The 12,500-nt window shown below is 45.3% G+C and overlaps 1 protein-coding gene across 5 annotated transcripts in view; it reads right to left on the minus strand.

Moving 5' to 3' along the window:
* The window catches only part of LOC110529236 (1-phosphatidylinositol 4,5-bisphosphate phosphodiesterase beta-1), a 275,800-nt gene that overhangs the window by 129,654 nt on the left and 133,646 nt on the right, over window positions 1–12,500 (minus strand). For all 5 annotated transcript variants that reach the window (XR_005052868.2, XR_016497784.1, XM_036985414.2 and 2 more), the window contains exons 7-9: window positions 5,778–5,853; window positions 3,619–3,719; window positions 797–963 (exon numbers count right to left, since the gene is read on the minus strand). Coding sequence is in view for 3 of the 5 variants with exons in the window: in XM_036985414.2 (XP_036841309.1) it covers window positions 797–963; window positions 3,619–3,719; window positions 5,778–5,853 (344 nt within the window). In the remaining 2 variants the exon portion in view is untranslated. The remainder of the gene's footprint in view (window positions 1–796; window positions 964–3,618; window positions 3,720–5,777; window positions 5,854–12,500) is intronic.

Below are 12,500 nucleotides of genomic sequence, written 5' to 3' on the forward strand. Positions count from 1 at the left end.
GTGTGTGTGTGTGTGTGTGTGTGTGCGTGTGTTTGTGTGTGTGTGTGAGACACTAGCATCAGCATGACAGGTGGACAGACAGGGAGTCCTCCCCTAAGTGTTCTCTACCGTTGAGAACACACACACACACACACACACACACACACACACAGTCTGATTTTTTTTTATTTTTTTTATTTTACCTTTATTTAACCAGGCAAGTCAGTTAAGAACAAATTCTTATTTTCAATGACGGCCTGGGAACAGTGGGTTAACTGCCTGTTCAGGGGCAGAACGACAGATTTGTACCTCGTCAGCTCGGGGGTTTGAACTCGCAACCTTCCGGTTACTAGTCCAACGCTCTAACCACTAGGCTACCCTGCAAAAGCAAGAAGGAATTGCATGAGAGAGAAACGAAGTGTAGAGCAAGTGTATACGTGATTGCGAGCTTTGTATGTCAGTGTGTCTGTGTGGGTGTGGGTCTAAGCGTTCCCTGGAACCCCACTAGATTCTCATCTTCCTTGGCTCCTTGGACACGATGTGGCTGAGTGGTTTCTATGGTAACTCCCCTGGCAAACTTACCACCCCTCAGAGAAGGGGGGGGGGGGGGGGGTACACTCTCAACAACAGAGTCCTTCTAAAACAAATACATATATGTGCCTGTGTGTGTGTGTGTGTGTGTGTGTGTGTGTGTGTGTGTATACGTGTGTGTGTGTGTGTGTGTGTGTGTGTGTGTGTGTGTGTGTGTGTGTGTATACGTGTGTGTGTGTGTGTGTGTGTGTGTGTGTGTGTGTGTGTGTGTGTGACTCATGCTAACCTTTCTGCACCAGCAGTTCTTTGGGTTCGTACTTCTCCACCAGGCTCTGAACCTGTTCCGGTTTGAGAGGAGGGTAGAGGATCTCGTTGAGACGAGGGTCTCTCTGTCGGACGTTTATAAACTCAGTCAGCTGCTCCACTGTCAGGTAGGGTTTGCTTTTAGCTCCACTAAACAAAGGACGGGAGAGATAGGGAGGAGAGAACAGAGGAGAGGAGATAGATAGGGAGGAGAGAACAGAGGAGAGGAGAGAGATAGGGAGGAGAGAACAGAGGAGAGGAGAGAGATAAGGAGGAGAGAACAGAGGAGAGGAGAGAGCAGAAGAGAGGAGAGAGCAGAGGAGAGGAGAGAGCAGAGGGGAGGAGAGATCAGATTGGAGGAGAGAGAGGGAGGAGAGAGATAGGGAGGAGAGAGATAGGGAGGAGAGAACAGAGGAGAGGAGAGAGCAGAGGAGAGGAGAGAGATAGGGAGGAGAGAACAGAGGAGAGGAGAGAGATAGGGAGGAGAGAGCAGAGGAGAGGAGAGAGATAGGGAGGAGATAGCAGAGGAAAGGAGAGAGATAGGGAGGAGAGAACAGAGGAGAGGAGAGAGATAGGGAGGAGAGAGCAGAGGAGAGGAGAGAGATAGGGAGGAGAGAGCAGAGGATAGGGATAGGGAGGCGAGAAGAGAGGAGAGGAGAGAGATAGGGAGGAGAGAGCAAAGGAGAGGAGAGAGATAGGGAGGAGAGAGGAGAGGAGAGGAGAGAGATAGGGAGGAGAGAGCAGAGGAGAGGAGAGAGATTGGGAGGAGAGAGCAGAGGAGAGGAGAGAGATAGGGAGGAGAGAACAGAGGAGAGGAGAGAGATAGGGAGGAGAGAACAGAGGACAGGAGAGAGATAGGGAGGAAAGAGCAGAGGAGAGGAGAGAGATAGGGAGGAGAGAGCAGAGGAGAGGAGAGAGATTGGGAGGAGAGAGCAGAGGAGAGGAGAGAGATAGGGAGGAGAGAACAGAGGAGAGGAGAGAGATAGGGAGGAGAGAACAGAGGAGAGGAGAGAGATAGGGAGGAGAGAGCAGAGGAGAGGAGAGAGATAGGGAGGAGAGAGCAGAGGAGAGGAGAGATATATACAGAGGAGATAGCAGAGGAGAGGAGAGAGATAGGGAGGAGAGAACAGAGGAGAGGAGAGAGATAGGGAGGAGAGAGCAGAGGAGATGAGAGAGATAGGGAGGAGAGAGCAGAGGATAGGGATAGGGAGGAGAGAAGAGAGGAGAGGAGAGAGATAGGGAGGAGAGAGCAGAGGAGAGGAGAGAGATAGGGAGGAGAGAGGAGAGGAGAGGAGAGAGATAGGGAGGAGAGAGCAGAGGAGAGGAGAGAGATTGGGAGGAGAGAGCAGAGGAGAGGAGAGAGCAGAGGGGAGAAGAGAGCAGAGGAGAGGAGAGAGGTAGGGAGGAGAGAGGAGAGGAGAGAGCATAGGGGAGGAGAGAGCAGAGGAGAGGAGAGAGCAGAGGGGAGGAGAGAAGAGGAGAGGAGAGAGATAGGGAGGAGAGAGCAGAGGAGAGGAGAGAGCAGAGGGGTGGAGAGAGCAGAGGAGAGGGGAGAGCAGAGGGGAGGAGAGAGCAGAGGAGAGAAGAGAGATAGGGAGGAGAGAGCAGAGGAGAGGAGAGAGATAGGGAGGAGAGAGCAGAGGAGAGATAGGGAGGAGAGAGCAGAGGAGAGGAGAGAGATAGGGAGGAGAGAGCAAAGGAGAGGAGAGAGATAGGGAGGAGAGAGCAGAGGAGAGGAGAGAGATAGGGAGGAGAGAGCAGAGGAGAGGAGAGAGATAGGGAGGAGAGAGCAGAGGAGAGGAGAGAGATAGGGAGGAGAGAGCAGAGGAGAGGAGAGAGATAGGGAGGAGAGAACAGAGGAGAGGAGAGAGAAGCCGGGGAACAAGACATGAGCGAGAGAGAATTCAAGAGGGCGAGAGATGAGGAGAGAGGGAGAGGAACAAAGGATCAAAATGTGGCGTTGAAGTAAATGATGAGATCTGATTAAAAAACCCTATCGCGTTCACATCACCTTTCCCTCTCTCTCTGTCTCTCTCTCTCTCTCTCTCTCTCTCTCTCTCTCTCTCTCTCTCTCTCTCTCTCGACTTTTCTCAAATGTGGATTTGTGAGTTTAATTTGCGTTGGCTGCTCTGGCGTAGAGCCTTATCCAGCGGGCAGACACCAGTAGCCTCTGAGGACAGCTAGAAGTGAAAAAGCCCCCCCCCCCCCCCCAAAAAAAGACACCAAAACACAAACAGCAGCAGACTGCTCTAAATTGTGGCAATTTCGTTTCAACTCAGTGAGAATTGATTTAACAATTAACAGGACTTTTCCACGCTGAAGAATGATAAGTCTTCAGGCGAGCACAAGATATCATTTTGGACAGCAACCATCCATTCCATAGTGTCTCTCTGTCTCTAACATTTTTACTTGGAATAAATGTGTGCATTTTGCTGTGTCTACGATGTTATCACAAACCTTAATAATGCTGAAGTTTAGCTTAATGCTGCAACCAGCAGTTGAAACAATAACAAAGCACCTGCCCCGCCCCTGTTTCGGTAAAAAGCTGAGGGGTGATGGGCCTGAAGAAATGTCACCCCACTCAAATTCATAGAGAGACCTATGGATGCAAAGACTGACCATCCACGATGACAGTCTCAACTATTTCAGGCTATATGGTCTTTGTTTACATTTACTTTGTTTACAAACATTGGAGTAAAACAAGCTAACATTTTGGGTTCCGATGGGGTACGACAGTTAAACTAAGATCATGAGGCATTGTGCATGTGTGTGTGTATGGGACATGCTGAGGGCCAGTTGTCTTACACGTCAGAGAAGATGTTGTCTAGCTCTGGTCGAGGACATATGTTGGTGAGGAACACTTTGTAGACCTCCGGAGTGAAGTCCTCTTGAGGGATAGAGTCACTCTGGAGAGAGAGAGAGAGAGAGAGAGAGTGGGAAAAAACACAGACAAAATGGATGCACAGTGAACTTGGTTCCAACTCCATCGATTAAGGAAGTATATTTACATTGATCGAACTGAAATGGAATTGAACCCATACCGACCTCGGTGGTTAGAGCGTCTTAGGACACACCCAGACAAAACAGAGCATAACAACACTGCTGAGGGAGAAAAAGTGTTGAGAAGAAGGGATGGAGGAGGAGGATTTTAAAATGCTGCTCGGATCGTGTTTGTATGAGAGTATCATTCTGAAGGCCAGCCAGTGTGTGTGTGTGTGTGTGTGTGTGTGTGTGTGTGTGTGTGTGAGCGTGTGCAGTTGTACGAGTCTTTCTGAAGGCCAGCCAGTGTGCAGTCTTTCTGAAGGCCAGCCAGTGTGTGTGTGTGTGTGTGTGTGTCTGTGTGTGTGTGTGAGGAGTTGAGATTTTAAGAACTAACGTTTTGTTTTAATTAATAGCACATTTCAACAACAACAAATCCCAGCTGATCTTCAATCACCTATACATCTCTCTCCTCTCACAAGGCAGCTGATTATTTACACCATGGTTTACTGTGTGTGTGTGTGTGTGTGTGTGTGTGTGTGTGTGTGTGTGTGTGTGTGTTTGTGTGTGTGTGTTTGTGTGTGTGTCAGGCCTTCATGGTTGAATTGCTGCAAAGAAACCACTACTAAAGGACACCAATAATAATAAGAGACCTGCTTGGGCCAAGAAACACGAGCAATGGACATTAGACTGGTGGAAATCTGTCCTTTGGTCTGATGAGTCCAAATTTGAGATTTTTGGTTCTAACCTCTGTGTGAGATGCAGAGTTGGTGAATGGATGATCTAATCTACGCATGTGTAGTTCCCACCGTGAGGCATGGAGGAGGAGGTGTGATGGTGTGGGGGTGCTTTACTGGTGACACTGTCTGTGATTTATTTAGAATTCAAGGCACACTTAACCAGCATGGCTACCACAGCATTCTGCAGCAATACGCCATCCCATCTGGTTTGGGCTTAATTTGACTATCATTTGTTTTTCAACAAGACAATGACCCAACACACCTCCAGGCTGTGTAAGGACTATTTGACCAAGAAGGAGAGTGATGAAGTGGCGCATCAGACGACCACAATCACCTGACCTCGATCCAACTGAGATGGTTTGGACTGAGTTGGACCGCAGAGAGAAGGAAAAGCAGTCAACAAGTGCTCAGCATATGTGGGAACTACTTCAAGACTGTTAGAAAAGCATTCCAGGTGAAGCTGGTTGAGAGAGTGCAAAGCTGTTATCAAGGTAAAGGGTGGCTACTTTGAAGAATCTAAAATCTAAAACACTTTTTTGGTTAGTACATGATTCCATATGTGTTATTTCATAGTTTGGTGTCTTCACTACTTTTTACAATGTAGAAAATAGTAAAAAATAAAGAAAAACCCTTTAATGAGTAGGTGTGTCCAAACTGTGTCCACACTTTTGACTGGTACTGTATGTGTGTGTCTGGGGGAGGATTTGTGTGTGTGTTAAGGAGCTTTTTCACTCCTCAGAGCTAATTGCTTGCTATTCCTTGCAGACAGTGTTCGTTTACTGTGACGAACAGCACATTAGTGGAACGACAGAGAATACAATACGTTTCTCCCCTGTGACTGGAGGAAACAACTCCTGTCATCACAGACACACACACACACACACAGAGACACAAACACAGGGACACAGACACACACACACTCCCTGGGGCTCATCTGTATCAATACGACTGAGCCAGAAGCTCTTATTATGGGAAGGCTACATGCCTATAAAGGAGGAATTCACACAAATGATATTCCCTGAAAAGCAATTATGATCAGATCTTCTGGGGTAGGGAAACGTTACAGTGTGGATGAACGAGAGAGAGAGAGAGAGAGAGAGAGAGAGAGAGAGAGAGAGAGAGAGAGAGAGAGAGAGACAGAGAGAGAGAGAGAGAGAGAGAGAGAGAGAGAGTGGGAGGGAAACAGGGATAGATACTGTAGGTAGAGTAAGTGAGTAGTAGCACTAGATAATAAGCTAGTCTTACCCGTCCAGAAGGGAGGTTGCAGTTCTCCAGAGCTGTCTCCACTCGTTTCCTGTCCGCCGAGAACATCCTGAAGATACTGATGAGACCACCCAGAACCGTTACCTCGTCATCACACACACACGGTACAGCGTCTCGCAGACCCATTCACACAGCGTCACACATCACACCCACATAGTCACAACATAAACACGGGATAACCTTTCCTATAGCCTCACACACTTTGGAGAGGCATTAATAGCTCACACATATAGGCAAGCTTTCATAGATACTTCATAGATACCCTTTCGTTAAGCCTCGCACAAATCACATAACCGTCCATGCAGGGCCTTCAGAAAGAATTCCCACACCTTGGACTTTTTACACATTACGTTTTGTTACAGCCTGAATTTAAAATGGGTTCAAATTGAGATTTTTTTTTGGGGGGGGGGGGGGTCACTGGCCTACACACAATACCCCGTAATGTCAAAGTGGAAAAATGTTTTTCAAAAAATGTTAAGATTTATGTGAAGAAGAATGTTAAGAACATCAAACAAGTAAATAAGTATTAAACCACTTTGTGTATGTTAAGTCTAAATGCGTTCGGGAGTAAACATTTGCTTGACTCACTCTGTGTGCAATAATAGTGTTTAACGTGTTTTTTAAATGGCTACCTCATCTCTGTACCCAACACGTACAATTATCTGTAAGGTCCATCAGTCGAACAGTGAATTTCAAGCACAGATTCAATCACAAAGACCAAGGAGGGTTTCCAATGCCTCGCAAAGAAGGGAACCTATTGGTAAAAAAAAATAACATTGAATATCCCTTTGTGCATGGTGAAGTATTCATTACACTTTGGATGGTGTATCAATACCCGATACAGGTGTCCTTCCTAACTTAGTTGCCGGAGAGGAAGGAAACTGCTCAGGGATTTCACCATGAGGCCAATGGGGACTTTAAAACAGTTACAGAGTTTAATGGCTGTGATAGGAGAAAACTGAGGATGCTTGTCATCAGCAAGGACTAGGGAGTTTTTTTTCATCAAAAAATGGAATAGAGCTAAGCACAGGCAAAATCTTAGAGGAAAACCTGGTTTCCTCTGCTTTTCACCAGACACTGGGAGACAAATTCACCTTTCAGCAGGACAATAACCTAAAACGCAAGTACAAATATACACTGGAGTTGCTTACCAAGACGACATTGGATGTTCCTTAGTGGCCTAGTTACAGTTTTGACTTAAATCAGCTTGAAATCTATGGCAAGACTTGAAAATGGCTGTTTAGCAATGATCAACAACCAATTAGACAGAGCTTGAAAAATAAAAAATAAAATAATAATGTGCAAATATTGTACAATCCAGGTGTGAAAAGCTCTTAGAGACTTACCCAGAAATACTCACAGCTGTAATCGCTGCCAAAGGGGATTCTAACATGTTTTGACTAAGGGGTCTGAATACTTATGTAAATGAGATATTTCTGTATTTCATTTTCAATAAATTAGCAAAAATGTCTAAAATCATGTTTTCACTTTGTCATTATGTGGCATTGTGTGTAGATGGGTGGGGGAAAAACAATGATTTAATCGATTTTGAATTGAGGCTGTAAACACAATCAAACGTGGAGTAAGTAAAGGGGTATCAATTCAAACAACTTATGTCCTGGGAGGAAACTTCCTGTGTGGTGACGAATGGTACATACAAGAAACAAACAACATTGAACACACAAACATGTAGGCTACAACATAAAGGATTAGAAGCAGTCCAAGCAATCACAGGGTAAATAGACATATATACGAATACAAATAGGAACTTCCAAGAGTTAAAGAGTTTGATGGATGTTGTCTAGAAGTTGCTCTGCCCGATTTGAATGGGAGAGCTCTATACCTGCACCCGGAGGGTAGGGGGCTATACTGCTCAATCAGTGTGTTTCCCTTTCTTCCTCACTCGATTTTTGTAAATGTCACCGAGGGGTTCCTGGCTTTCTCCGATGACCTTCCCACTGATTCTTATTACCCTGTTCAATGGGTTCTGACTGGTGTTCCCTAGCGCACCAAAAACACCCCACAATACTAAAGGCTAAGATGGATTGCATAAAGCATTTATAAAATGCTTGGAGGATTTATTATTGTACATTGAACTCAATTGACATTTTGAGGAACGTGCTCAGTTTTTCTTTTGAATGAGAGCTTGTCGTCAATAATGCTTCCAAGCTATATTTCACTCGCAATATGATCCGTCTGTTAATCTCCCGCACTGGGATGGTTACGGTAGGTTGGTCTATTCTGAAATCAATGGTCAGGTCTTTGGTTTTGATTGCATTGGCCCCAGGTAGTTCTGGCTGAAAACCTGTCAATTTCCGCCTAGAGGCGCCCCACTGAGTTGCCTGCTGTTGCCCAGAGAATCCGATGCCTGAATTACATTCATGTTCTGGAGCTTATGACCCATTAAGTGAGGCTGGACTCTATTAAAGTCACTAGATACATCCACAAAGACCATCTGGACCTTATGTCCTGGGCTTCTCCAGGTGGATGTGGTCACAGAGCATTAGGGTCAGGAGTGCATCATCAACACCACACACTGGAGTGGATCTGTGTAAGAGCATACTTCCTGTTGTAGCTGGGGGAGAATCAGCCTTTCAAAGACCTTCATCACTAAAGATGTTAAAGCCAAAAGGTAGGTAGGCACTGTTGCAGTACCTTGCTCTTTTAGGTACTGGGCATGTGATGGATGAGGTCCATACTGCTGGGATGGAGTGTTTTGCCAGAGAGCAGTTAGAAAGGTCACAGAAAACACCTGCCAGTTGCTTATGGTAAACCTTCAGTAGGCGACCACTAATGTTGTCTGGCCCCGGGTGCTTTGTTTCGATTGGTCCTTTTAAATGCGGCTTCCACATCTTTCGGGTTGCAGCTCAACATTTGCTGCAGTGTGCGACATGTTCGATAGGTCAGAGATCACCTCCTCTCTTTCAATTGGTCAATTCTACTTCTAAACATTTTTTTTATTTGGAGCATGGTGTTTGTTGTTAAGCCCTGCCAGTGTTTTCACACCCCTCCAAGCATCTCTGGGTTTAGCCTCCTGAAAGAGCCTTCTCCTTGTACATTCTCTTGGCCTGTTTCATATACTTATTTCATTTGGATCTAATTCGTTTACCCTCAACCCTCTTGTTGCTAGCGATAAATGCTGTTTTCAGATCCTTTGTACACTGAGTGTAGAAAACACCAGGTGAATCCAGCTGAAAGCTACGATCCTTCATTGATGTCCCCTGTTAAATCCACTTTAATCAGTGTAGATGAAGGGGAGGAGAAAAGGTTATAGAAGGATTTTTTTTTTGTGAAATCTTTGAGACAATTGAGTTGTGGACTGTGTACATGTGCCATTCAAAAGGTGAATGGGCAAGTGCCTTTGACCCGGGGTGTGGTAGTAGACGCAAGTGCCTCGTAGAGTCCATGCCCCGATGAATTGAGGCTGTTCTGAGGGCAAACGGGGGTGCAACTCAATATTAGGGAGGTGTTCCTAATGTTTTGTACACTCAGTGTCTCTTTAAAGTTTTGGAAGGAACAATCATCTCCGCACAGAATGAAATGTAGTCAGTGATCGCTTCAGTGGCCTCCTCAAACGCTCCCTATGTGAACACACTGAACACACCACACTGTGCAGTCAAAGGCTCCCTATGTGAACACACTGAACGCACCACACTGTGCAGTCAAACGCTCCCTATGTGAACACACTGAACACACCACACTGTGCAGTCAAACGCTCCCTATGTGAACACACTGAACACACCACACTGTGCAGTCAAACGCTCCCTATGTGAACACACTGAACACACCATACTGTGCAGTCAAAGGCTCCCTATGTGAACACACTGAACATACCACACTGTGCAGTCAAACGCTCCCTATGTGAACACACTGAACACACCACACTGTGCAGTCAAACGCTCCCTATGTGAACACACTGAACACACCACACTGTGCAGTCAAAGGCTCCCTATGTGAACACACTGAACGCACCACACTGTGCAGTCAAACGCTCCCTATGTGAACACACTGAACACACCACACTGTGCAGTCAAAGGCTCCCTATGTGAACACACTGAACACACCACACTGTGCAGTCAAAGGCTCCCTATGTGAACACACTGAACACACCACACTGTGCAGTCAAACGCTCCCTATGTGAACACACTGAACACACCACACTGTGCAGTCAAACGCTCCCTATGTGAACACACTGAACACACCACACTGTGCAGTCAAAGGCTCCCTATGTGAACACACTGAACACACCACACTGTGCAGTCAAAGGCTCCCTATGTGAACACACTGAACATACCACACTGTGCTGTCAAAGGCTCCCTATGTGAACACACTGAACACACCACACTGTGCAGTCAAAGGCTCCCTATGTGAACACACTGAACACACCACACTGTGCAGTCAAAGGCTCCCTATGTGAACACACTGAACACACCACACTGTGCAGTCAAAGGCTCCCTATGTGAACACAATGAACACACCACACTGTGCAGTCAAAGGCTCCCTATGTGAACACACTGAACACACCACACTGTGCAGTCAAACGCTCCCTATGTGAACACACTGAACACACCACGCTGTGCAGTCAAAGCAGCCCTGTAAGATCTCACTGGCATAATTGTCCCTTCTTGTAGTTTGGTGCGACGGGCTGGGATTAGATGTAATTGTATTATGATCAGAGAAAAGGTATCTATCTTTTTTTTATACGATTGTATTTGATCTTTTATCGACAGTACAAAACATACACATACAAACGACGACATCATACAAACATCAACTACATCACACCTGTCCAGACCTATGACCCCCCTCAACCCCTATCTCCAGCGCCCGTGTCACTTTCCGCCACATGTCCTCAAAACGGCACCATTTTCTTTCTCTCCGTGGCCCACAAGCGCTTTCAATTTTTAGATTGTCAAGCATGTGACCTGTCCGTTGCGTGAAAGAAGGAGGATTGGTTGATTTCCCGTTTTGAAGTATCGTTTCTTTTTTGAAGATGATTGACGAGAAAAGTATTGTCCAACCCGTCGGGTACAGACGGATTAAAAGAACATTTACATTGTAATACTTCTTGACGGCCATCTTTCCAAATCTTTTGGGACTTTATAACATCCTCAGAAAGCATGAATTATTGAGTCGTTAGTGGTTTTACACTTCAGACATGACTCTGCCGTTGTGCTGTAGAATTTGCATTAATGTATACTTTATACTTTAGTTATGTTCCAACATTCCCTCTTTCTTACGCCAATATCAATATATTTTTTTATTATCTTGGTTCCAATATGCTATTTTTGTTTCTAAAAGATAGTCAGTTTGATAGGCTCTCTACAAGGTAGATAGCTTACCAATCATATGAACATCATTTTCTGACTCAAATTGTCACACCCTGATCTGTTTCACCTGTCCTTGTACTTGTCTCCACCTTCCTCCAGGTGTCGCCCATCTCCCCATTATCCCCTGGGTACTTATACCTGTGTTCTCTGTTTGTCTGTTGCCAGTTCGTCTTGTTTGTCAAGTCAATTAGCATTTTTTGTCTCAGCTCCTGCTTTCCCCCTGTCTCTCTTTTTTCTCGATGAGGTGAACACACTCCGTTATCACATCTGCTGCGCGATTGATGTTGCCAGAGGGTGGAATATAGACAATTACTACAGTCAGCTGGCCAAACTCGCGGGGGAGATATTTAGGTCTGAATGAGATGCATATTAACTCTAGATCAGGTGTACAACAGGATTCTCCTAGTTTAGCAGTTTTACTCCAAGCCTTGTTAATGTACTGACATAACTTACCCCCGTAGCACTTCCCACTGCTGTTCTGATCCAGTCTGGTGTCCCAAAGCCCTCTAAACTTAGTTCTGAGGGTTCCTATAAAGTTCCTGTAACTTAATTCCTATAACATCACACACACACATCACAGAACCATCCATATGACATCATACACACCACAGAAGCATTCATATAACATCACACACACACCACAGAACCATCCATATGACATCATACACACCACAGAACCATCCATATGACATCATACACACCACAGAAGCATCCATATATCACACACACACCACAGAACCATCCATATGACATCATACACACCACAGAACCATCCGTATAACATCACACACACCACAGAACCATCTATATGACACCATACTCCACAGAACCATCCATATAACATAATACACACCACAGAACCATCCATATAACATCATACACCGCAGAACCATCCATATAACATCATACAACCACAGAACCATCCATATAACACCATACAACCACAGAACCATCCATATAACATCATACACCACAGAACCATCCATATAACATCATACAACCACAGAACCATCCATATAACACCATACAACCACAGAACCATCCATATAACATCATACAACCACAGAACCATCCATACAACACCATACACCACAGAACCATCCATATAACACCATACAATCACAGAACCATCCATTTAACACCATACAACCACAGAACCATCCATATAACACCATACAACCACAGAACCATCCATATAACAACATACAACCACAGAACCATCCATATAACACCATACAACCACAGAACCATCCATATAACACCATACAACCACAGAACCATCCATATAACATCATACACCACAGAACCATCCGTATAACACCATACAACCACAGAACCATCCATATAACACCATACAACCACAGAACCATCCATA

This window comes from Oncorhynchus mykiss, chromosome 8 (genome assembly GCF_057628025.1).
Source record: "Oncorhynchus mykiss isolate SJ-2025 chromosome 8, ASM5762802v1, whole genome shotgun sequence".
Classification (NCBI taxonomy): domain Eukaryota; kingdom Metazoa; phylum Chordata; class Actinopteri; order Salmoniformes; family Salmonidae; genus Oncorhynchus; species Oncorhynchus mykiss.